Consider the following 27,193-nt stretch of genomic DNA (forward strand, 5'->3'; position numbering starts at 1 on the left):
TTGGCACCTATAGAAAAGTAGCCTTGTCACCCTAGGCTGCTCTATCCTGATTTGGAATACAAAACATCTCTCCCTTTCCTCCTCTACATAACATATAGGGGAAAGGTGTTGTGTAGCTGACACACTGGGTAGAGTCAGCATCAATAAGATTAGAGTGCAGTACAGGCAAAATCCTCAGGAAGTCAGGAGCCCACTGGATTTCTGGTGGGATCAGGAGGTATTTTTTGCATTTATCAGATATAACAAAATGCTTTCAATTGTTCCTTCTAAGGGTTTACATACCCTTTAATATTCTATATTAGACCGTTAGTTGCAAGAGTTCTTTTGCAAGCAAGTTTAGCATACAGTAATTAAGAAAAAAAAAAACTTAGAAGCTTTTCAGTTTAAAGTCTTAATTCTGTATTTATTAAAATAATTAATTTTACTGAAACAAGCATGTTCACATTTTGTTTCATTCTGCAAAAGGTCAAAAAAAATATATCAATTACATTTATTCCCAAAGTCATGTATATGCATGGCTCTGTGTACATGCTCAGTAGCTAGTCTTCTTCAAGGATATACATCCACAGGCAACTGAAAGTCTTTGAAAGTGTAAAAGGCCACTTCTCCATAATCCACCAGAGCAAACACCACAGGTACATCTCCGCTTTGATAGGCCAGGTTCTTCAGTGTGAGTAGAGTGGGAATCTGCTCATCAAAGCTATAAGAAGGGAGGACAATGGCTATTAATTGTATTAAGTAATAAAGGGGGAAGTATTGTGTATTTTCAATTAACACATAGTTTATTTAGGTTACTATTGTGTTGTCACTTTTAATGTGACTTTTACACAGTTGTTATTCCATATTTTTGCTATTGTATAAAAGAAGAGTCTTCAGTGAAAAAAAAAAAAAACACTACTCACCCTTTCCACGCTCCAGCTACATCCTCCTCTGCTGGACGCCAGTTAAATGAAGCGGAGCATCATTCAACCTACTTTCTGTAAGCCAAGGTTATCACAGACACTCCCCAGGGGTGTATCACCAAGCAGCCTGGACTGACAGAAGAATGCTTTATCTGCATTCCATGCAGCATGGATGACCATCCACTGCTGGAAGGAAAGTAAGAGTACCCCACTTAACACGTGACTGTGCAGAAGACACCTGGAATGTAGGAATGTACGCTGGAAATGATACAAAACTTTAATGTATGTGAGCTGCCTAATCTAAAAGTTGGGCTTTAACCCCTTCCTGCCCTCAATCTGTATATTAAGGCAGCATTGTTCTGTGAAAACATTTACAACATCCTCCCCTTGAGAGTCACCAACAGACAATGCAGCTGTTGGTTTTCAATCCCAGCTCCCATTAACAACTCCAGTCCCAACTGATAAATGGGAACCAACCAGTCAGCTATGACATTACATGCAGGCTACAGACTTAGGTGGCAAAATAAGCCTTTAGCTTGCAGATGAACACTGCCACCTTATTGCTGAGATGGGATCTGCTGTGCCAACTATTGAATAATGCAGTTGTCAGATTCAATACGATAAAAATCGCATATCGCCACCATTACTACTAAAAAAACATTTATAATAAAAATGCCATAAATCTATACCTTATTTTGTAGACGCGATAACTTTTGCGCAAACCAATCAATATACGCTTATTGAGATTTTTTTTTTTTACCAAAAATATGTAGAAGAATACATATCGGCCTAAACTGAGAAAGAAATTTTTTTATATATTTTTGGGGGATATTTATTATAGCAAAAAGTAAAAAATATTGCTTTTTTTCCCAAAATTGTCATTTTTTTTTGTTTATAGCGCAAAAAATAAGAACCGCAGAGTTGGTCAAATACCAATAAAGAAAGCTCTATTTGTGGGGGGAAAAAAGGGCATCAATCTTGTTTGGGTGCAGCGTCGCACGACCGCAAAATTGTCAGTTATAGCGACGCAATCCTTCCGGGCTGAAGTGGTTAAAGAGATGCAAACAGGCTTTTCTCCTTACAACATTGAGCTCACACAGGTGATTAAATGAAGGCAGATTCCTCCATTGGGAAATGGCTCTGATAAAGGACATTGTGAAACAAACAAGAATTTCTTCATAACATAAATTTGCAAAAAAAGTTGGATACATTCTTTGAGAAGTTTATAGTTTAGTGAGGCACTAAATAAATAAAAACCTAGTTACCCTTTTTCTGTACCCATTTGCCCGTATGGGCTCTAATGTGCCATATGCGGCTCCTTAAAGCCTTTCTCGGCTCATTACTAGGGATGAGCCAAACACCCCCCTGTTCGGTTCGCAGCAGAACATGCGAACAGGCAAAAAATTTGTTCGAACACGCGAACACCGTTAAAGTCTATGGGACACCAACGTGAAAGATCAAAAGTGCTATTTTTAAGGGTTAATATGGAAGTTATTGTCATAAAAAGTGTTTGGGGACCTGGGTCCTGCCCCAGGGGACATGTATCAATGCAAAAAAAAGTTTTAAAAACAGCCGTTTTTTGGGAGCAGTGATTTTAATAATGCTCAAAGTGAAACAATTAAAGTGAAATATTCCTTTAAATTTCGTACCTGAGGGTGTCTAAAGTATGCCTGTAAAGTGGTGCATTTTTCCTGTGTTTAGAACAGTCCCTGCACAAAATGACATTTCTAAAGGAAAAAAAGTCATCTAAAACTACTCGTGGCTATAATGAATTGTCGGGTCCCGGCAATACAGATAAAAGTCATTGAAAAAAACGGCACGGGATCCCCCCCAGTCCATTACCAGGCCCTTTGGGTCTGGCATGAATATTAAGGGGAACCCTGAACCAAAATAAAAAAAAAAAAAAATGGCGTAGGGGCCCCCCTCAAAATCCATACCAGACCCTTCAGGTCTGGTATGGATTTTAAGGGGAACCCCGCGCTAAAATTAAAAAAAAAATGGCTTGGGGGTCCCCCCAAAAATCCATACCAGACCCTTATTCGAGCATGCAACCTGGCAGGCCGCAGGAAAAGAGGGGGGACGAGAGAGCGCCCCCCCCCCCCTCCTGAACCGTACCAGGACACATGCCCTCAACATGGTGAGGGTGCTTTGGGGTAGCCCCCAAAGCACCTTGTCCTCATGTTGATGGGGACAAGGGCCTCATCCCCACAACCCTTGCCCAGTGGTTCTGGGGGTCTGCGGGCGGTGCGCTTATCGGAATCTGGAAGCCCCCTTTAACAAGGGGACCCCCCAGTTTCTGGCCCCCCCCTATTTGAAATGGTAACGGGTACATTGTACCCGTACCATTTCACAAAAAAAAGTGTCAAAATGTTAAAAAAAAAAAAAAAAAAAAACCAAGACACACCTTGGGGCAAGTCCTGTATTAAAAAATAAAAAAAATAAAAATGTCCTACGAAGTCCATTCATCTTCTTCTATGGCTCGGCCGATGGACCGAAAAATAAAATAAAAAGATCCGCCTCCATGGGAGGCACCCGCCATATGACGCTTCAGCGCCGATGACAATTCTTTTATAACTGAGGGCCGGGCCACATGGTGACGTACCCGGGTGACTCCGCCCCTCTGATGTACGGAGACTTCACAATGGCTTCCCCGTGGCATCAGAGGGGGCGGGGCCTCCCGGGTACGTAAACGGGTGGCCCCGCCCCCCTCGGACGCCACGGGGAAGCCATTTGGACGTCCCCGTGTGTCAGAGGGGGTGGGGTCACCGGGTACGTCACCGTGTGGCCATGCCCTCAGTTATAAAAGAACTGTCATCAGCGCTGAAGCGTCAGATGGTGGGTGCCTCCCATGGAGGTGGATCTTCTTATTTTATTTTTCGGTCCGTCGGCGGAGCCATAGAAGAAAATGACATTTTTATTTTTTAATAAAGGACTTGTCCCAAGGTGTGTCTTGTTTTTTTTTTAACATTTTGACACTTTTTTTGTGAAATGGCACGGGTACCATTTCAAACAGGGGGGGCCGGGATCTGGGGGTCCCCTTGTTAAAGGGAGCTTTCATATTCCGTTAAGCCCCCCCGCCCGCAGACCCCCACAACCACCGGGCAAGGGTTGTGGGGATGAGGCCCTTGTCCGCATCAACATGGGGACAAGGGTGCTTTGGGGGGCTACCCCAAAGCACCCTCCCCATGTTGAGGGCATGTGGCCTGGTACGGTTAAGGAGGGGGGGCGCTCTCTCGATCCCCATCTTTTCCTGCGGCCTGCCAGGTTGCGTGCTCATATGGATTTTTTGGGGGGGCCCCACGCTATTTTTTTTTTTTTTTTAATTTTGGTATGGGGTTCCCCTTAAAATCCATACCAGACCTAAAGGGTCTGGTATAGATTTTGAGGGGGACCCCTATGCCATTAAAAAAAAAAATTGGCACAGGGTTCCCCTTAATATCCATACCAGACCTGAAGGGCCTGGTATGGAATTTTTGGGGGGACCCCCATGCAATTTTTTTTTCAAATTTTGGTTTGGAGTTCCCCTTAATATTCATACCAGACCCAAAGGGCCTGGTAATGGACTGGGGGGATCCCATGTAGTTTTTTTCAATGAGTTATCTGTATTACCGGGACCCGACAATTCATCATAGCCGCGAGTAGTTTTGAATTACTTTTTTTCCTTTAGAAATGTCATTTTGTGCAGGGACTGTTCTAAACACAGGAAAAATGCGTCACTTTACAGGCATACTATAGACACCACCAGGTACGAAATTTAAAGGAATATTTCACTTTTATTGTTTCACTTCAAGCATTATTAAAATCACTGCTCCCGAAAAAACGTCCGTTTTTAAAACTTTTTTATGCATTGATACATGTCCCCTGGGGCAGGACCCAGGTTCCCAAACACTTTTTATGACAATACCATGCACATAAGCCTTTAAAATTAGCACTTTTGATTTCTCCCATAGACTTTTACAGGGTGTTCCGCGGCTTTCAAATTTGCCGCGAACACACCAAATTGTTCGCTATTCAGCGAACACCCGAAGTTCGAGTTGAACTTACGCTCGACTCGAACATCGGGCTCGTCCCTACTCATTACCCTAACGGAATAATCTTTTCATCTTGAACACAAAAACAGACCACGATTCTTAAGTGTAGTTGAATTCATTATAGCACAAAATATAAATCTATGACTATAAACTGAATGTACTTTTTTTTTATAAAAGTGGATCATTTCAATCCTTTAGTATTTTCTTCAGACTAAGGCCCCTTTGCATTTCACTGAACTGTGCTACTGTTTAAAGCATAACTCCACTTTTGGAACATTCCCCTCTGGGTGATTTACATATGTACTTTGTTGCATATGCCTACCTTTTGTTATTCTGAAGAAATCCCTGTGTGTTTGTCTGTGCCTCTGCTCAGTGGGTCTAATGGGAGTGGCTTCATAATTATCTGTCAGCTGTGGCAGCTGCAGAGCACTAATGAGGAAAACTGCAGGGTCTGCATCCCTTTAGACATTTTCCTATTGAAAGTGTCTCACCAAAAATGACATTTTTGTGGCAGGGGATGCCTGAAATCTGACTTGTATCTTGGCCAGACTTCTGGGAAAATTGGTGAGCCAATCACACAAGCAGGAAATTATGTTTCTGGGGAGTGGTCAGTACACATTCTGTATACAGAACAACTCCAGGTAGCCATTTTGCATTGCATTTATAGAAAATTACAGTGGCTGCAGATTGAAAAGGAAAGGCCATTTTTAATAACATCCAATTACAATATGACTTGTATCACAATTGTACACGCTATATTATTTTTTTTCTTTATTTGCGATTTTTTTCCCCACAAAGTGGAGTTACCCTTTAAATGTCTAAAGACAGAAGAGACATATGGCAAAAAAAAGAAAAAGAAAAATGGTGGTTAGATTAGGGAGGGAAGAGCATCCTGATGTATAAACCAGTGTACCTCTCTGAGGCAGGGGTTCTCCCTTCTTCCGTGCCTCCAGCAGACCTCCTGACCATTAAAGTTCCCTTAGTGGTCCATAGTGCCCTTCAACCCCCTACGGAGCTCCGAGGCCCCCTGAGGGCCCTCAGCCCCCACAAGCCCACCCGTCAACCTCCCACAGTTCCTCCTGCCCCCAACCTTCAACCGTGTCCCACAGTGCTCCCTAGCTCCTGAAGGGCACTCTAGCTTACCACAGTGCCCCAGAAAGCCCCCAGCCTCCCGGAGAGACTTACAGCCCTCTTCAGAGACCTCATACCCCAAAAGTGTCTCCCAGCTCCTTCCAGAATCCCTTACAGAGCCACCAAGTCTACTGCAGACTCCCCAAACCCCCTTCAGAATTCCCATCCCCCCCCCCCCCCCCACAGTGACACTCAGCTCCATCCAAAGCCTTCCAGCATTGTATGCCTGTATACTATTGTATAGTTAACCACTTCAGCCTCGGATAGATTTACCCCCTTCCTGCCTGACCAGGCACTTTTTGAGATTTGGCACTGCATTGCTTTAACTGACAATTGCGTGGTTGTGCGACGTTGTAACCAAACAAAATTGACGTCCTTTTTGTCCCACAAATGGAGCTTTCTTTTGGTGGTATTTGATCTCCTCTGAAGTTTTTATTTTTTGTGCTATAAATAAATAAAAAAAATGACAATTTTGAAAAAAACACTTTTTTTTACTGTTTGCTATAATAAATATCCCCCAAAAATATATAAAAAAAACATTTTTTTTCCCTCAGTTTAGGCCAATATGTATTCTACATATTTTTGGTAAAAAAAAAAAAATCGCAATAAGTGTATATTGATTGGTTTGCACAAAATAGGGGATAGATTTATAACATTTTTTAAATTTATTTTTACTAGTAATGGCGGCGATCTGCGATTTTTATCGTGACTGCAATACTATGGCGGACACATAGTGGGACCATTGGCATTAATACAGCGATCAATGCTATAAAATTGCAGCGATTACAGTAAAAATGTCACTGGCAGTGAAGGGGTTAACACTAGGGGCGATCGAGGGGTTAACTGTGTTCCCTGGAAGGTGATTCTAACTAAAGGGGGAGGGGACTGACTGGAGGAAGTGACGGATCGTGGTTCCTAGCTAATAGGAACACACAATCTGTCACTCCTGTCAGATCAGAACAGGGACATGTGTGTTTACACACACTCGTCCCTGTTCTGTCTCTCCTGCTCACGATCGCTCGTGGCCGGCGGTCATGAGCATCGGCACCCCCCCCCGTGCAGCGGCCGTGCGTGCGGCTGCTATCCCGACCCCGCGAGCCGCCATATAGCTATGACGGCTCGCGCAGGGGAGCCAACCTGCCCAGTATAACTGCGGCGGTTGGTCGAAAAAGCAGTTAAAAAGCGTAACTCCACTTTTGTTGAGAAATAAAAAACATCCCCCCGGGTGATCTATATACATTGCAGGGATTATAACAAAATTTGTTGCAGATTCCTACCGTTTGTTATTCTGAAGAAATCCCTGTGTGTCTGTGCCTCTGTACTGAGTAGTTCTAATGGGAGTGGTTTCATAATTATCAATCAATCAGCTGTGGCAGCTGCAAGGCACTAATGAAGAAATCTGCTGGGCCTGCATCCCTTTAGAAGTGTTCCTATTGGAAATATCTCACCAAAAATGAAAATTTTTGTTGCAAGGGGATGCCTTATATCTGACTTGTATCTTAGGCAGACTTCTGAGAAAATTGGTGAGTCAATCACACAAGCAGGAAATGATGTTTCTTGAGAGTGGTTAGTACACATTCTGTGTGTGTGTGTGTGTATATAAATATATTACATTATTTTTATTACATACACACACACACATATATATATATATATACACACACACACACACATACAGTGGATATAAAAAGTCTGCACACCCCGGTTAAAATGTCAGGTTTCTGTGATGTAACAAAATGAGACAAAGATGAATCACTTCAGAACTTTTTTCCACCTTTAATGTGACCTATAAACTGTACAACTCAATTGAAAAACAAACTGAAATCTTTTAGGTGGAGGGAAGTAAAAATAAACTAAAATAATATGGTTGCATAAGTGGGCACACCCTTAAACGAATACTTTGTTGAAGCACCTTTTGATTTTATTACAGCACTCAGTCTTTTTGGGTATGAGTCTATCACCATGGCGTATCTTGACTTGGCAATATTTGCCCACTCTTCTGTGCAAAAACACTGCAAATCTGTCAGATTGCAAGGGCATCTCCTGTGCACAGTCCTCTTCAAATCACCCCACAGATTTTCAGTCGGATTCAGGTCTGGGCCATTCCAAAACTTTAATCTTCTTTTGGTGAAGCCATTCCTTTACTGATCTGAATGTACGCTTTGGGTCGTTGTCATGCTGAAAGATTAAGTTTCCCTTCAAGTTCAGCTTTCTAGCAGAAGCCTCAAGGTTTTGTGCCAATATTGACTGGTATTTGGAATTGTTCATAATTCATTTTACCTTGACTAAGACCCTTGTTCCAGCTGAAGAAAAACATCCCCAAAGCATGATTCTGCCACACCATGCTTCACGGTGGGTATGGCATTCTTTTGGTGATGTGCAGTGTTGTTTTTGTGCCCAACATATCTTTTGGAATTATGGCCAAAAAGTTCCTTGGTTTCATCAGACCATAACACATGACCATTCCCACATGCTTTTGGGGGACTTCAGATGTATTTTTTGCAAAATTTAGTCGGGGTAGGATGTTTTTCTTTGTAAGAAAAGGCTTCCCTCTTGCCACTCTACCCCATAGCCCAGACATATGAAGAATACCGGAGATTGTTGTCACATGAACCACACAGCCAGTACTCTAGGCCTCTAGGCAGCCTCCCTGATCAGTTTTCTTCTCGTCTTTTCATCAATTTTGGAGGGATGTCCAGTTCTTGGTAATGTCACTTTTGTGCCATATTTTCTCCACTTGATGACGACTGTCTGTGTTCCATGGTATATCTAATGATTTGGAAAATATTTTGTACTTTTCTCCTGACTGATACCTTTTAACAATGAGATCCCTCTGATGCTTTGGAAGCTCTCTGCGGACCATGGCTTTTGCTGTAGGATGTCAGGAAAGACCTACTAGAACAGCTGAACTTTTTTTTGGAGTTAATCAGAGGCACTTTAAATGATGACAGGTGTGTACTGACTCCTATTTAACATTAGTTTGAATATGATTGCTTACTTCTGAACACAGCTACATCCCCATGTATAGGAGGGTGTGCACACTTATGCAATCACATTATTTTAGTTTTTTTATTTTTAACCGCCCCCCCCCCCCCCTCTTAAAATATTTCAGTTTGTACAGTTTATAGGTCACATTACGAAGATGGAAAAAGTTCTGAAGTTATTTATCTTTGTTTCATTATTTTATATCACAGAAACCTGACATTTTAACAGGGGTGTGTAGACTTTTTATATCCACTGTATATACACACAGTGCCTTGAAAAAGTATTTATACCCCTTGAAATTTTATACATTTTGTCATGTTAAAAGCAAAACATAAATGTATTTTATTGGGATTTTATGTGATAGACCAACACAAAGTGGCACAAATCTGTGAAGTGGAAGGAAAATGATAAATGGTTTTCAATTTTTTTTACAAATTGATATCTGCAAAATGTGTGGCGCGCATTTGTCAATACTTTGTAGAACCACCTTTCCCTGCAATTACAGCTGCAAGTCTTTTTGGGTATGCTTTGCACATCTAGAGACTGAAATTTTTGCCCCTTCTTATTTGCAAAATAGCTCAAGCACTCTCATTTTGGCTGGAGAGTCTGAACAGCAATTTTCAAGTCTTGCCAAACGGCTTTCTTCTTGCCACTCTTCCATAAAGGCCAGATTTGTGGAGTGCATGACTAATAGTTGTCCTGTGGACAGATTCTCCCACCTGAGCTGTGAATCTCTGCAGTTCCTACAGAGTTACTATGGGCCTCTTGGCTGTTTCTCTGATTAATGCTCTGAAGACAGATAGACCCAGAGGACTGGCAAATCATGACAGTAGCTCTTTCAAAAAGCTCTAAGAATGTTCTCATGCTGGAGAATGCCTACAAGGTGTTATATAGATGGTACTATACACCAGCTAGACTGGTCCGATTCATTCCATCTTATTCCCCTTTCTGTTTATGGGGCTGTTCACAGGAAGGAACTATGGATCATATTTGATGGGCATGTCCTAAGGTATGCAGACTATGGGTCAGGGTTTATACCCTTCTTCATAACACGTTTCACACTAACCTCAATAGAGACCCCTACGATCCCCTTCTTTGTAAACCGATCTCATTGTAAACCGATCTGCATCTTTTTACCTGCAACTAAGTTGACCATTGCGAGAGCTTGGAAAACCCCTGTGCTTAGCTTTGAAGCAGTCAAGAACAGTATGAAAGATATCATGATAATCGAGGAAATTGATGGCCTTTGCCATGGATACCCATAATAAATTTCTCAGGGTCTGGCAGCCGTGGATAAGGTTCGATAATAAACTCCTTTCAATTTAAGTGATCTCCCGCTGCACACCCCGGTGGGACTCCACCCTCTTCTCTGGGCTTCTTTCCTTTTCACTTTATTTTTCAGCTTTCGTTCTTTTCTTTTTATGTATAAATGTCTTTATTACTCACCAGGCCGCTGGGCGTGGGTTTGGTGAGGATGGTTACAGTGATTACATCTTATAATTTGTATATCGTATACTTATGTGCATAGGCATCCACTCTGTCTACCAGTTGAACAGTTTTGTATTCTTTATTAACAAATTTGGGTGTCTAGGTTTTAGTTCACCATGCACTACAGTCTGGAGTATTAAGCTCTCTTCATCAAGGACTTAAGTTGATATTTTATATCCTAGTAGAGAATTATGTAACATTCTTTTTGCACCCCTCAGTTGGATCTTTTGCTTTATGCCATGTTTGATGTAACCATCTCTTTGTCGAACTAATTTGTTGAATTTAAAACCTCACATGATGTCATTCGCATTCTCTTGTGGTTATGAAAATGCATAATGGACAACATTTATCTAAGTGTCTGATATAAAAGGCTGGTCATAAATAACCTGAATACAGGGGCTATTGTTAGAGACTTTCCTAACCATGCATATGCTCATTGCACGAGTCACAAGGTCCCAGGTCTAAAAAATTATGCATAGATATCCTCCCACCTACTGTTCCCAGGGAGATATATGGCTTTGTTTGTCACCTATGGCTGCTTTCCCGTTTTTTGTTATAGTTAGGGCCTTGGATAAGCACTTCTTATTGACATTATTTAGATCTGTCTGTCAAGTCATAGTTCCTAACTCAACTCTGCACTGTTATCAAACATCAAATGCAAGACATTTTTCAGCTTGCCTGCAAATCTTTAGAGCTCTTGTCCTAGTGATGACCAGTGACTCCACATGCTAGAAACTTGGTGCCTAACCCAAAATGGTTGCATAATTTATAGTTCATGGATTTAATAATGGTAGTGATTCTCTCTCATGAGAGCCCATGAGCTACAGTGAGGGAAAAAAAGTATTTGATCCCCTGCTGATTTTGTACATTTGCCCACTGACAAAGAAATTATTAGTCTATAATTTTAATGGTAGGTTTATTTTAACAGTGAGAGACAGAATAACAAAAAAAAAGCAAAAAAATCGAGAAAAACGCATTTCTAAAAATTATTTGACCCTTTTGCAATACATGACTTCGTACTTGGTGGCAAAACCTTTGTTGGCAATCACAGAGGTCAGACGTTTCTTGTAGTTGGCCACCAGGTGTGCACACACCTCAGGAGGGATTTTGTCCCACTCCTCTTTGCAGATCCTCTCCAAGTCATTAAAGTTTCGAGGCTGACATTCGGTAACTCAAACCTCCAGTTCCCTTCACATATTTTCTATGGCAGGGTAGGCAAACTTCGAGAGATGGAGATCTACTTGAACAACACTGATGAAGTCAAAGATCACCGGGCACAGTCGCGTGCCCCCCCCCCCCCAAAAAAAAACAGTAAGACCAACCTTTTTGTTTTTTTGTTAAAATATTTTTACTCAGAAAAAAAAAGTATTACAAGAGGGTGCAGAGTTCAGGAATGCGTTCGGGAGTGCGTTACGCTCAGGGTGCAGGGTTCGGGAGTGCGTTACGCTCAGGGTGCAGGGTTCGGGAGTGCGTTACGCTCAGGGTGCAGGGTTCGGGAGTGCGTTACGCTCAGGGTGCAGGGTTCGGAGTGCGTTACGCTCAGGGTGCAGGGTTCGGAGTGCGTTACGCTCAGGGTGCAGGGTTCGGAGTGCGTTACGCTCAGGGTGCAGGGCTCGGGAATGTCAGAGCTGGGCTCAGCCCTTCCTTCTCTGAGCTGGCCGCTCAGCTGTCAGCTAATTGCCAGCTCCTTTCTCTCCACAGTGACTCAGCTGTTGATGATCTGCTCATCAGTCCTGACTACTTAAAGCCGTCCAGCTCACTTCCTCTCTGCCTTCGCCTTTGGTCACATCTCAGAGACTTTCTCCTGCGTTCCTGTTGAAGACTTCCTCGGCTGGCATCCCTTCTGGCTCCTGATCCTGCTTGCTGTACTACTACGTTGATCTCTGGCTCTCGGACAATGGCATTGGCATTGGCTGACTACCCGATCTGGTTACTGAACTTTGGCTATGTATTGGCTACGCTTACTCTGTTTACCTTTTTATTATTATTAAACAAGTGTTATTAACTGTACTTCTGTCTCGGTCTGATTCATGGTTTATGACAGTAGGCGAAGGCCATGAATTCAGAAGATGCAGTCAGTCCACTTGTGGTAATATTTTTTCCAGATTGGATGACCAGGATCACCACATGGATCAGTTTGCCTTGGCGTTACAAATGCTCCTGAGTCGCACGGCTCACCTGGAATCTTCCACTATGGCTGCTCCGGTACAACCTGTGTTGCAGGCCGTCCCTGCTGCTGCTCCAGTCTCTGTGCAGGCACCCGCCTTGAGTATTACCTCTATAAGAGGCATGTCTGGTTCCGCTCCGCTTCCCCAGCGATTTGGGGGCGATCCAGTTCAATGCAGAGGCTTTCTCAACCAGGTTGAGATATACTTTGGAATGCTGCCCCAGGCGTTTCCCACGGACAAAAGCAAAGTAGGTTTTGTGATATCTTTGCTTTCTGAGAGAGCCTTGGCCTGGGCAAACCCTCTATGGGGGACGCAAAAACCTGTGGTCCTGAGTTACCCAGAATTTGTGGCTTCCTTCAAAAAGGGTATTTGACGTTCCTGCACACTCCGCTTCTGCTGCCAAGAGCCTGATGTCCATCAGAGTACGAGAACTGTTGCCGATTACGCCATTGAATTCCGTACTCTGGCAGCAGAGGTTGCTTGGAACAATGAGGCCCTCATGGCTGCCTTCTCTCACAGTCTCTCGGATAACATCAAGGATGAGATAGCATCCCAAGATATACCCACTGAGCTGGAGAGGTTGATCACATTTGCCATCCTTATTGACTCCAGACTCAGAGAAAGACTCTCTTTTAAGCAGCGCTGGCACAAGCCTCCTGTACATTTGTCTCCGAGCTTTGCAGTCCCACCCTTGCCGCCCTCGCCTCCCATGCCTCCTGGTACCGAGTCGGTCTGTGAAGATGAACCCATGCACTTGGGCTTCACATGTCTCTCTGCGGATGAGAGATCCCTTAGGAGGAGGGAGAGATTGTGACTTTATTGTGGCCAGGCTGGTCACTTTTTGAAGTCTTGTCCTACCCGTCCAGGGAATGCCCGAACCTTGAGGTCCTGTCACGGACAGACCTTAGGTGGCGTTGTTTCGTCTCCAGTTTCCCAGAAAGATAAGCCCCTAGTTTCGGTTACCCTGTCTTGGGCTGAGTCATCCATCGAGATACAGGCTCTAATCGACTCTGGGGTTGCAGGCCTGTTCATTGATTCTGCCTTTGTATCGAAGCACTCAATTCCGCTGCAGCTGCGTGACACTCCACCTTGCCATTAAGGCTCTTGACAGGAGACCTCTACAGCCTGCCCATGTGACTCATGAGACTGTTCTGTTGTCCATGGCTGTAGGGGCCCTTCACCATGAGATTATCCAATTCCAAGTTATTTCCTCAACTAAGGTTCCGCTGGTTATTGGTTATCCTTGGTTACAGAGGCACAACCCTTCTTTTGATTGGCTCAGTGCTGAGGTTCTGTCCTGGTTGCCACAGTGCAGTGAGAGATGCTTCCAGAAGGTAGCCAAGGTTCTGTGCACCTCTTCACTCTCCTCCCTGCCGGAGGAGTACCGCGATTTTAGCGATGTCTTTGACAAAAGTTCAAGCCGGTACTTTTCCTCCACACCGGTCGTATGATTGCACAATTGCCCTTCAACCTGGTGCCATACCCCCTCGTGGCCGGGTTTACCCTTTGGTCGGTCTTGGAGGATAAGGCCATGGAGGAGTATGTTGCAGCAGACGCACTTTCTCAAGGTTTCATCCACAAATCCTCCTCTCCTGCTGGTTTCTTTTTTGTGAAGAAGAGTGGTGAGCTGAGACCTTGTAATGATTGTAGTGGTCTCAAACGTTTCAGGATTAAGAATGCCTATCCCATTCTGTTGATTACAGAGTTATTTGACCGCCTCAAGGGAGCAACGGTTTTCACGAAGCTTGATTTGAGAGGGGCATACAATCTCGTCAGGATTAAGGAGGGAGACGAGTGGAAAACTGCGTTTAATACCAGATCAGGTCATTATGAGTATCTCGTAATGCCTTGTGGCCTTTGCAACGCTCCAGCAGTTTTCCAGGAGTTCATTAACGATGTCCTCCGAGATTTGTTGCAGTTATGTGTGGTGGTTTATCTCGACAATATCCTCATATTTTCCAAGTCCCTAGAGAGCCACCACACAGATGTCTGTCCTGTGCTTCAGAGATTAAAAGAGAACAATCTCTATTGTAAATTGTAAAAGTGCGAATTCCATTGTGAACAGGTTAAATTTCTGAGCTGTCATTTTCACTGCTGGTTTTTCGATGGACCCAGAGAAACTTTCAGCGGTCCTACAGTGTCCTCAACCTGTGGGTTTACATCCTCTGCAGCGTTTTCTTGGCTTTGCCAACTATTATCGGAAGTTTATTTGTAACTTCTCGTCTCTGATCAAAGTCCCTGACTGATCTGACCAGGAAAGAAGGCAACCCACAGAGTTGGTCTCCGGAGTCCTTTAAGGCCTTTGAGAGTCTCAAGGCTGCCTTTGTTTCTTCTCCTGTGTTGACACACCCTGATCCTACGTTGCCTTTTATTCTAGAAGTTGATGCTTCTGAGACTGGAGTTGGCGCCCTTCTGTCTCAACGTCCTAACTCTGAGTGTGCTATGCATCCGTGTGGCTACTTTTCCAAGAAATTGTCACCGGCAGAGTGCAATTACGAGATTGGTGACAGAGAGCTGTTGGCGATCATTTTAGCCCTGAAAGAATGGAGACATCTCCTTGAGGGTACCACTATGCCGGTTCTCATTCTTACGGACCATAAAAATCTCACATTCTTGTCTGAGGCTAAGCGCCTCTCTCCCAGAAGGGGGCGATGGACTCTTTTCTTGTCGAGTTTTAATTACATTGTCTTATTCTTACCCAGTACTAAGAATGTAAGGGCTGACGCCTTGTCACGACAATTTTCCTCCACTTCCAAGATGGAGTCGGTTCCGGTTCCCGTGATTCCTCCTGATCATATTCTGGCTACGGTTCGCACCAGTCTTACTTCTCCTTTGGGTGATAAAATTCTTGCTGCTCAGGTCAATGCTCCTCCTGAGAAACCTTGTGACCGCTGCTTTGTTCAAGAGAGTCTCCGTACTGCTGTGCTCCAGACTTACCATTCTCCCAAGGCTGCTGGCCACCCTGGGAAGAATCAACTCTTTTGGGCCATTTCCCAACAATTCTGGTGGCCTAGTCTACGTGCTGACGTAACCGCCTTCGTAGCTGCCTGTTCCGTGTGTGCTCAGAGTAAGACTCCACGACACCTTCCAGTGGGCCTCCTACAACCCATACCCAATGGAGAGAGGCCCTGGACCCACCTGTCTATGGATTTCATTGTGGAATTACCCAACTCCCAGGGCAACACAGTTATCCTTATAGTGGTTGACCGGTTCTCGAAAATGTCGCATTGTATTCCACTGTATTCCAAGTTGCCTACTTCTAAGGAACCGGCTTCTATTTTTGCTTGGGAGATCTTCCGCTTACATGCGCTACCCAAGGTGATTGTCTCAGACAGGGGTAGCTAGTTTGTGTCCCGGTTCTGGCGAGCACAGTTGGGTATTCGGCTTGCTTTCTCCTCCGCGTATCACCCATAGTCTAATGGGGCCGTAGAACGAGCCAATCAGTCCTTGGAGCAATTCCTACGTTGCTATATTTCTGACCATAACAACTGGTCAGACCTCTTACCGTGGGTGGAGTTTGCTCACAATAGTGCCTTGAATTCAGCTTCCAGTTTGTCCCCGTTTATAGCTAACTATGATTCCCAACCTTCCATGTTGCCTGCCTCGTTTGTTCCGCAGAGTATTCCTGCATTAGAGGAGCATCTCTGTGGCCTTCGTTCCACTTGCGCACAAGTCCAGGAGGCTTTGCAACATGCCAACGATGGGTACAGACTCCATGCTGACCGCAGACGCCTGCCTGCGCATTCTTACCAGGTTGGGGACAGAGTCTGGCTGTCGTCTCGCAACCTCCGACTTCGTGTTCCTTCTTTGAAGTTCGCACCTTGGCTTATTGGGCCTTTCCATATCCTTCGCAGGATTAACCCAGTGGCTTATGCGTTGGACCTTCCTCCTAGTATGCACATCTCTAATGTGTTTCATGTCTCCTTATTGAAACCTTTGGTCTGCAACCGCTTTACGACCTCGGTGCCACGTCCTCACCCTATACAGGTTGAGAACCATGAGGAGTATGAAGTACAATCCATTTTTGACTCCCGTAGGTTCCATTGGCACATACAGTACCTGGTGCATTGGAAGGTGTACGGTCCGAAGGAATGCTCTTAGGTCTCATCCTCGGACGTACATGCCCCTGTCCTCCTCCGTGATTTCCATAGACTTTTTCCCCTCAAGCCCGGTGGTCCTCCGAGGGGGAGGGGTCGTTGAGGAGGGGGTACTGTCAGGGCTGGGCTCAGCCCTTCCTTCTCTGAGCTGGCCGCTCAGCTGTCGGCTAATTGCCAGCTCCTTTCTCTCCACAGTGACTCAGCTGTTGATGATCTGCACGTCAGTCCTGCCTTCGCCTTTGGTCACATCTCAGAGACTTTCTCCTGCGTTCCTGTTGAAGACTTCCTTGGCTGACGTCCCTTCTGGCTCCTGATCCTGCTTGCTGTACTACTACGTTGATCTCTGGCTCTCTGACATTGGCTGACTACCCGATCTGGTTACAGAACTCTGGCTATGTATTGACTACGCTTACTCTGTTTACCTTTTTATTATTATTAAACAACTGCGATTAACTGTACTTCTGTCTCGGTCTGATTCATGGTTTCTGACAGGGAGTGCGTTACGCTCAGAATGCAGGGTTCGGGAGTGCGTTACGCTCAGAATGCTGGGTTTTCCAGTGCATTACGCTCAGAATGCAGAGATCAGGAGTGGGCTGCGCTCAGAATGCAGGGTTAAGGAGTGCGTTACACTCAGAATGAAGGGTTCAGGAGTCCAGCGGTCTCCAGTGATTTGACATAAAAAGTTTGTTTGGCCAGCTCCTCCTTCCGCCCTCCGTCCTGAGCCGTGCTTCCTCCCAGTCTCTGCTGTTCACTGATCACAACGGCGGAGGAGGCTGGAGGGAGTGCAAGACCGAGACATAGATGGTGCGGCAGAGCCGTGGAGGAGGCTGGAAGGGGAGACAAGGAATGACACATAAAAGGCGGGGGCTCAGCGGCACAGTTACCTATTCGCGATCCACCTGTCACTTGCAGGTGGTGGACAGTGATTGACAGGCTGCCGACCCCGTTCTAGGGGATTAAGGTCTGGAGACTGGCTAGACCACTCTAGGACCTTAATGTGCTTCTTTTTGAGCCACTCTTTTGTTGCCTTGATTTGGGTCATTGTCATGCTGGAATACCCATCCACGATCCATTTTCAATGCCCTGGCTGAGGGAAGGAGGTTCTTAACCAAGATTTGACGGTACATGGCCCCGTCCATCTACCCTTTGCGGTGGTGAAGTTGTCCGGTCCCCTTAGCAGAAAAACACCCCCAAAGCATAATGTTTCCCCCTCCATGTTTGACGGTGGGGATAGTGTTCTTGGCGTCATGGGGTTTTGAGCAGGGGGACCTTGTGTGTGCTGAATGATTTCAGTCCTTCACAGCGCAGTGTGTTACGAATTGTTTTCTTGGTGACTATGGCCCCAGCTGCCTTGAGATCATTAACAAGATTCTCTCGTGTAATTCTGGGCTGATTCCTCACCATTCTCATTAACATTGAAACTCCATGAGGTGAGGTCTTGCATGTTGCCCAAGTCCGAGGGTAATTGACAGTTAATTTGCATTTCTTCCATTTGCGAATAATCACACCAACTGTTGTCACCCTCTCACCAAGCTGCTTGGTGATGGTTTTGTAGCCCAGTCCAGCCTTGTCTAGGTCTACAATCTTGTCCCTGACATCCTTGGACAGCTCTTTGGTCTTGGCCATAGTGGAGAGATTGGAATCTGATTCATTGACTGCTTCTATGGACAGGTGTCTTTTATACAGGTAACAAGCTGAAATTAGGAGCACTCCCTTTAAGAGTGTGCTCCTAATCTCAGCTCGTTACCTGTATAGAAGACACCTGGGAGCCAGAAATCTTGCTGATTGATAGGAGAGCAAATACTAATTTCACTCATTAAAATGCAAATCCATTTATACGTTTTTTTGAAATGCATTTTTTAGGATATTTTTGTGGTTACTCTGTCTCTCACTGTTAAAATAAACCTACCGTTAAAATTTTTGGCCATACACATACTGATCTGACTGTTTAACCGCTTTAAGACAAACCCCTGCAGTTGTACTGTGGCCGGTTGGCTCTCCTGGGCGAATCGGCTACTTTAAGAGCTCTAGGGGGCGGGCGCCCACGGCGCGACCCCGGAGCCGGTTCGCGTGCCCGGCAGCCACGATGTTCGCCCTCCTCCCATGATCGCTCCTGAGACAGATCTCTGTTCTGTCAGGGGAGGAGAGGCAGATCTGCTGTTCCTAGTGATTAGGAACAGTGATCATTCTCCTCCGCCAGTCACTACACTCCCCCCACAGTTAGAAACATCTCCCTAGGGAACACTTAACCCCTTGATCACCCCCTAGTGTTAACCCCTTCCCTGCCAGTGACATTTTTACAGTAATCAGTGGCTGTTGTTAGCACTGATGTATAAATGTGACCGGTCCAAAAAAAGTGTCCGATCTGTCCTCTGCAATGTCGCAGTCCCGCTAAAAAAAAAAAAAAAAAAAAAAAAAAAAAAAAAAACACGTTGATCACCGCCATTACTAGTAAAAAAAAAAAAAAAAAATAATAAAAAAGCCATAAATATATCCCCAATTTTGTAGATGCTATAACTTTTGCGCAAACTAATCAATAGACGCTTATTGCGATTTTTTTTTTTAACCAAAAATACGTAGAACAATACATATTGGCCTAAACTGATGAAGAAATTTGTTTTTTTACATTTCTATTTTTGGGATATTTATTATAGCAAAAAGTTAAAAAAAAAATTGCCGGTCTTTTTTTTGTTTATAGCGAAAAAAAAAACCAAAACCGCAGAGGTGATCAAATACCACCAAAAGAAAGCTCTATTTGTGGGGAAAAAAGAGGACATACATTTTGTTTGGGTACAACGTCGCACAACCGTGCAACTGTCAGTTAAAGCGTCACAGTGCCATATCCCCAAAAATAGCCTGGTCATTAAGGGGGCAAATACTTCCGGTCTTTAACAAGTTAATGAAAAGATCATTTGAATATTCTGATTAAATCCAAGAAAAAAATATTTGTTTTTTTTTCACTGCTGTTTCAGCCATGTTGCATATTTAGTGGGATCAAACTGAAAATAACACAACTGGATAATAAAAGTGACCTTAATGCTTGTTTGGACATCGAACTGGTTAAAATGTTTGAATGGTTGATGGGTGTATGGCCAGAATAACACCAATAGGTGTCATGTGCACAGAACCAAATATTAGCACACACAAGCAGCCACTCAGTTTAGATGATCTTAGTCAGTAAAGGATAACAATGTACTTAGCACTGTACATTCTTCCACTCACACCTGGTGATTGACAACTAACCTAAAGAGGAAGTCTTTGTGTTAATATGAGCAGTAGAGTTTCAGCCAGCTACCCACCTTCGTACACACAAATGTGCATAGGGCTTCCCTGGTTTAGACTTCCTAAATACCGAGGTTCCATCAGCCTGATACAGGTTAAAGTGGATCTGTGGAAGGTTTGGCATCTTTTGAATCCTGGTAAAGCAGAAAGGAAGTTATATAGGTTCGGCAATTGTCTTATAAGGTGCCATTAAAGAACACCAAACCTAAAATATGAACATCCAAAACTATACTGCATATGACACTCAAAAAAATGAAGCCTACTACAGACACATACACTAGAGATAGCAACATTTTTCTTTTCCCAGATTCCACATTATGATAGACCTCTTAGATAAGCGATTTAAGATTAGAGTATCCTTACAGCAAGGCTGATCATGTGACCACTGTCCGTCCGTCTCCTGATCATTAGACCAAGAGCTATCTGAGAGCTTGGTCACTGTGCTGTGATTGCACTCTCAGCAGAAAAAGCTTTGCCACCCATGGATGCACATGTGCGAAGCATGAACGTTAAAGCCCACCCTCTCTGCCATTACACATATGCATTAAATGGGCAGCTAGCGGTTAAATATACCCCTTGTATAAAGACTATAGAATACCCTCTCTATCTCCATAATATAGGAGGAGGTGTTTTGTGGTGCAGAGACAGCTGGGAAGTAGAACTCAGACAGAGTGCACAGGAAGTGATTAGCTCAAAAGATTTCTGACAAGATCAACAGGTTTTTTTTTGCAAAAAGAACACTTTCAATGGTATTTACCAAACCAAGCAACAAAGAAAAGTTGATTTTACGGTTCACATATACTTTAATTTTCTTTAATCTTTTTAACTAATTTTTTTTTTATTTTGTAACTTTAAAGTGGTTCTGAAGGCAGAAAGTTTCCTATCTTAACCACTTAAAGGGGTTGTAAAGTCAGAAGGTTTTTTATCTTAACGCATTCTATGCATTAAGATAAAAATCCTTCTGTGTGCAGCAGAGCCCCTCAGCCCCCTAAATACTTACCTGAGGTCCCTCTCTGTCAACGAGTGTGTCAGCCGTCCGAGATTCTCCCTCCTGATTGGCTGAGACACAGCAGCGGCACCATTGGCTGTCGCTGCTGTCAAAGTCAGCTAGCCAATCAAGGAAGAGAGGGGGAGGCGCCATGTCGGGACTCCATGTCTGAATGGACACACAGAGCTGTAACTCAGCTCAGGTGCCCCATAGCAAGCTGCTTGCTGTGGGGGCACTGAACAGAAGGGAGGGGCCAAGATCACAAAAGAGGGACCCGAGAAGAGGAGGATCTGGGTTGCTCTGTGCAAATCCACTGCAACAGCAGGCAAGTATAACATGTCTGTTATTTAAAAAAAAAAAAAAAAAAAAAAAAAGAGACTTTACAATCACTTTATGGACCTGGCCTATTTTTCAGACTTTGTGTTTACAAGTTAAAATCATTTTTTTTTGCTAGAAAATTACTTAGAACCCTCAAACACTAATATATATATATATATATATATATATATATATATATATATATATATATATATATATATACACACACTTTTTTTTTTTTTTAACACCCTAGAGAATAAAATGGCGGTTGTTGCAATACTTTCTGTCACACCGTATTTGCACAGCTGTCTTACAAGCGCACTTTAAAAAAAAAAAAACACTTTTTTGAATTAAAAAAATAAGTCAACAGTAAAGTTAGCCCAATTTTTTTTAGATTGTGAATGGATGTTACGCCAAGTAAATTGATACCCAACATGTCACGCTTCAAAATTACACCTGCTCGTGGAATGGCAACAGACTTTTACCCTTAAAAATCTCCATAAGCGATGGTTAAAAAATTCTACAGGTTGCATATTTTGAGTTACAGAGGAGGTCTAGGGCTAGAATTATTGCTATCTCTCTAATGATCCCGGCGATACCTCACATGTGTGGTTTGAACACAGTTTTCATATGCAGGCGCTATTCATGTATGCGTTTGCTTTTGTGCATGAGCTCGGTGGGACGGGGTGCTTTAAATAATTGTTTTTTTTTTTTCTTATTTAACTTTTTATTTTTACACTGTTCTTTAAAAAAAAAAAAAAGTGTCACTTTTATTTCTATTACAAGGAATGCAAACATCCCTTGTAATAGAAAAACGCATGACAGAACCTCTTAAATATGAGATCTGGGGTCAAAAAGAACTTAGATCTCATATTTACACTAAAATAATAAAAAAAAATTATCCCTTTAAGTGCTATGGGCGGAAGTGATGTTTTGACGTTGCTTCCGCCCTGCAATGGTATGGAGCCAAGCGGGGGCCATCTTCCCGTCACTCAGGTCCATGCCAAGCAGGGGACAGGACCCGAACGCCTCCGCCGATGGCTCCGGTAAGCGGCTGAGGGCACCGGAGAGCTGCAGGAGGGGGGGCCCCTCTCCCACCACCGATAAAGGTTATCTTGCTGCGAATCTGCCGTTGAGACCACTTTTATCTGAAAGCAGACCGCCCGCTTAAGAAGTGGATATGGAAGCTAGCTGCTGCCATAACAACGGTATTCCACTTCAAAGAGCCGCCGTGTAATACCGGCGGGCGGTCCGTAAGTGGTTAATGCATTCTGTGCATTAAAGAGGTTGTAAACTCTGAAAAAAAAGAAATCGCATACTAGCTCATTATGAAACACTTACCATAGAGCGAAGCTGTTGCAGCTTCGTTTTTTCTGGGTTTGTGGGCTCCGGTACTGTGATTGGCCGGAGTCGCAATGACATCACGGACCGTTCACGGCACAGGGTTTGGAAGTAACGGCACCCCGTGGCATGCGCCAGTGAAGTCACTAGCTACAGGTAATGTAAATATCTCCTAAACAGAGCACATTTAGGAGATATTTTCACTACCTATAGGCAAGCCTCATTAAAGGCTTACCTATAGGTAAATGTCAGCAGAGAAATTTTACTTTCTCTTTAAGATAAAAAACCTTCTGTGTGCAGCAGCCACCCTCAGTTCCTCTAATACTTACCTGAGCCCCATCTCGATCCAGCGATGTTGCGTGAGAGACTCGGCTGTCTCGGTCTCTCCCTCCTGATTGGCTGAGACACATGCCATTGGCTCCCGCTGCTGTCAAAGTCGGTGAGCCAATGAGGAGAAAGAGGGGGCAGGGCTGAATGGACACAGCAGCGGCTCAGCCCACAGATAATGGAAAGTGAGTTGTGTTGAAACGCAGGTCTCACTGGTGAAGTGAGCTGTATGCAAATATAACTTGTTGCATAGACATTGAGAAGTGAATTGTGGGTGCTGGAGATCAGATATCACTGGGGAGTGGGCATAGTGTGTGCTGGAAACTGGATACTGGGAAGAGATCCAAGTGTGTGGTAGGGGTGGGATTTCTCATGTAGAGCTTTGCTCTGTTCTGCTAAATTTACATCTGGGGGGCAAATCCTCCAGCAGTGAAACGAGAAGCTGCGATTGCCAGAATGCCTTTTAGTACTATATATATAGGATAGTATAGATTAAATAGATAAATAATTATATATATATATATATATATATATATATATATATATATATATATATATATATATATATCTCAATGTATATATATATCTTGTAATAAGTTGTATTTCACCCATGTAGCAAGAGAAAACCACAGGTACTCAGTACTTACCTCTTAGTATCATCCAGCATAGTAGACTGGCTCATTACTGTGATCTTTTCCAAAACAGAAGCTGGATACAGAAATATAGACATTAAAAACTAAAATCCCATGAATATGAAACCACAGGGATAAAATGACAAGACAAAAAAATATACAAATGTAATGTAATGTAATACAAGGAGACTTAAAAGTAATTGTAAAAATAGAAGTACATGCAACATCATCACCTGTAGATTTAATAGATCCAGGCATCAGGAATGGTTGAATAGTACTCTTCCAGAGATGTGGAGGTCTATCTTGGTCCTGCTGACATGCCTTCTCCTGCAGGAGCGCCTTGTATTCCTTCCAGTTGGTGCATTTCTTTACTTTAGGGTCAGCATTGATACTGATTTTATACTTGCGCTCCCAGTCCCATTGTTCTTGCTCTCTTCGAGATGCCTTCTCCCTACGCAAGTTCAGCTTCCCTAACCAACATGATATGTCCACGGGACGCCCGGACACGTTCTCTGGTATCAGAGTCGGCTCTGGGTCTCGAAGCTTAACACAGGGTTGATCAGGGGCACAATTTGGAAAACAAAGTTTGGCAAAGTCCCATTGAGAACTGGTTGGGAATGTTGATCCTGATTTGCATGCTTCTAGGTCAGGTTGAGAAGTCTTACATGGAGATTTTACATGGGTATCTGAATGGTGGCTGTCTATTTCTCCAATGGCTTGTTGACTACTCTGATGTAAGGGCACTGTGGAAGATTGTGTATTCTCTTCATCAGGGCAGAAGCTACTAGCAACAATCACATTGATTTGTTCTTTGCCAGTGTTTATTGAAGTTTCAGGCTTTGATCCTAAACTGCAAAACGCAACAGTACTCGATTGTAATTTTCATATTTTATTTTAAAGAAACCCAATACTAGATACAACATAAAAAAACATATGAAAAACACACAAGATCCATTTTAAGCCACTATGTTCCTAAAACCAAAATCTAAAGCTAGTTTCTGGGTAAATATTAAAGCACCCTCTAACTTAATTCTGCATGTTTTTTTTTCTTTCTGAATGTATGAAAGGAGTTGTAAAGGCAGAGGGTTTTTATCTTAATGCATTCTATGAATTAGGAAAAAAAAGTCATCTGTGTGTAGCACCCACAGCAGCACCCCCTAATACTTACCTGAGCCCCCTCTATGTCCAGCGATGTCCACAAATCCCTCGCCCATCCAGGACTCTCCCTCCTGATTGGCTGAGACACAACAGTGATGCCAGTGGCTCCCGTGTCAATCAAAGTCAGTTACCCAATCAGGGGAGAGAGGGGGCGGGCCAAACAGCAGCTTTGTGCACAGTTGCAGCTCTGCCTGCGTGATCCCATAGAAAGCTGCTTGCTGGGGGGGTACTCAACAGGAGGGAGGGGCCAGGAGCAGCAAAAAGGGACCCAAGAAGAGGAGGATCCAGTCTGCCCTGTGCAAAACCAACTGCACAGAGGAGGTATGTATGACATATTTGTTATAAAAAAAACAACAAAAAAACATGAGACTTTACAATCATTTGAAGTATGATATAAATCACCTAAATGCACAATGTGGGTCTCTCGCCGGATTCAAATCCAGCACGGCAGATACGCACTTTTTTTATGAATGAACACACGCATTCCTTTCCTGAATGAACACAGTGGGTGATCAGTACCAATCACTCCTGTGTTCATTCATCACTGAAGCATAGTAAACCGTGTTCAGTTCATGAATAAGCAAGAAGCTTCAGAGCGCTTACAATTCATTCATCTTTGCAACTGAGGCTGCAAAGAAAGGGACTGATAAATCTATGTCCTCAGTCACTTCTGGTGAAGGCAGGGGGCCCTGTCAGATAGGCTGTATGGGGCCCTGTGATTTCTAACAGCAGCCCTGTATTTTACCGCCGACGACCTCATCGCCCCAGTGTGAAAGTAGCCTGAAATATCACATTGGTATAAGTATTCAGATCCTATGCAATAAAACATGAAAAATTTCCCTCCCATTTCTCTTGATTATTGCTGAGGTTTTTCTACACCTTGATTGGAGTCAACCTGTGGTAAATTGATTGGACGTGATTTGGAAAGGCACACACCTCTCTAAAAAAGTCTTCACAGCTGACAATACATAGAGAGCAAAAGCCATGAGGCCAAAAGAACTGCCTGCAGTGCTCAGACGCAGGATTATTGCAAGGCACAGATCTGATGTCTGCTGCACTGAAGGTTCCTAAGAGTAGAGTGGCCTCCATAATTCTCAAATGGAAGAAGTTTGGCACAACCAGGACTATTTCAAGAGCTGGTCGCCAAGCCAATCGGGGGAGAAGGGCCTTAGTAAGAGAGGTGACCAAGAACCTAATGGTCACTCTTGACTGAGCTCCGGAGACCCTGTGTGGAGATGGGACAAAGTTCCAGAAGGACAACCATCACTGCAGCCGTCTACTAATCTGAGCTTTATGGCAGAGTGGCTAGACGGAAGCCTCTCCTCAGCACAAAAGACATTAAAGAGGAAGTAAACCCTACAAAGTAAAAGCATAATGGGCTAGTATGCATCGCACTTGCCTCCAAACGAAGCCCGCGATGTCCCCGCTGGTGGCCACGACCATCTTCACCCCTCTTCCTTCCAGGGCCATGGACTCCGGCTCTGTGATTGGACAGAGTCGCGGGAGCCAACGGCACGGGCCCTTTAGAAATGGCACTATCGTGCCCTTTCTTCGGTGCTCATGCACCGATGAGGTCAGCGCAAGCGTATATGGTAAATATCTCCTAGACCATGCAGGTTTAGGAGATATTTCCAGTACCTACAGGTAAGCCTTATTATAGGCTTACCTGTAGGGAAAAGTGGTGTGTAAAGCCGCGTACACACGGTCGGAGTTTTTCGACTGGACTGGTCCGACGGACTTTCCGACTGACTTTTTACTGAACGGACTTGCCTACACACGATCACACCAAAGTCTGACGGATTCGTACGTGATGACGTACACCGGGCTAAAATAAGGAAGTTGATAGCCAGTAGCCAATAGCAGCCCTAGCGTCGGTTTTTGTCTGTCGGACTAGCATACAGACGAGCGGATTTTTGGGTCCGGCGGAGTTACGACGTAAAGATTTGAAGCATGTTCCAAATCTAAAGTCTGTCAGATTTTCGACTGGAAAAGTCAGCTGAAGGTCCGCTGAAGCCCACACACGATCAGATTGTCTGCTGGACCAGTCCGGTCGAAAAGTCAGACCGTGTGTACGCTGCATAAGGGTTTAGAACCACTTTAAAGCACCGGAAGGACTCTCAGACTGCTGAAAACAAGATTCTCTGGTCTGATAAAACCAAGATGTACACTACAGCTATTTCAGTTTAGGAGCTTTTGGCGTTTTTTGCCAAAGCTCCTAAACTTAACTTCCCAGACAAGAGGTGAGGGATCTCTGTGTCCTGTGATGTACTCCAAGAAAAGGATTTTACAGGTAAGCTGTAGTAAAAATCCTAATTTCTTTATCGTACATCACGGGACACAGAGCA

The 27,193-nt window shown here is 43.9% G+C and overlaps 1 protein-coding gene across 1 annotated transcript in view; it reads right to left on the reverse strand.

The window, feature by feature from the left end:
- Positions 1-375: 375 nt before the first annotated feature.
- The window catches only part of TSEN54 (tRNA splicing endonuclease subunit 54), a 74,442-nt gene continuing 47,624 nt past the window's right edge, over positions 376-27,193 (reverse strand). Inside the window, exons 8-11 of the mRNA XM_073608175.1 lie at positions 23,924-24,540; positions 23,706-23,766; positions 20,102-20,218; positions 376-700 (exon numbers count right to left, since the gene is read on the reverse strand). Of these exons, the coding sequence (XP_073464276.1) occupies positions 550-700; positions 20,102-20,218; positions 23,706-23,766; positions 23,924-24,540 (946 nt within the window). The 3' untranslated portion in view covers positions 376-549. The remainder of the gene's footprint in view (positions 701-20,101; positions 20,219-23,705; positions 23,767-23,923; positions 24,541-27,193) is intronic.

This window comes from Aquarana catesbeiana, linkage group LG12 (assembly GCF_042186555.1).
Source record: "Aquarana catesbeiana isolate 2022-GZ linkage group LG12, ASM4218655v1, whole genome shotgun sequence".
Lineage (NCBI taxonomy): Eukaryota > Metazoa > Chordata > Amphibia > Anura > Ranidae > Aquarana > Aquarana catesbeiana.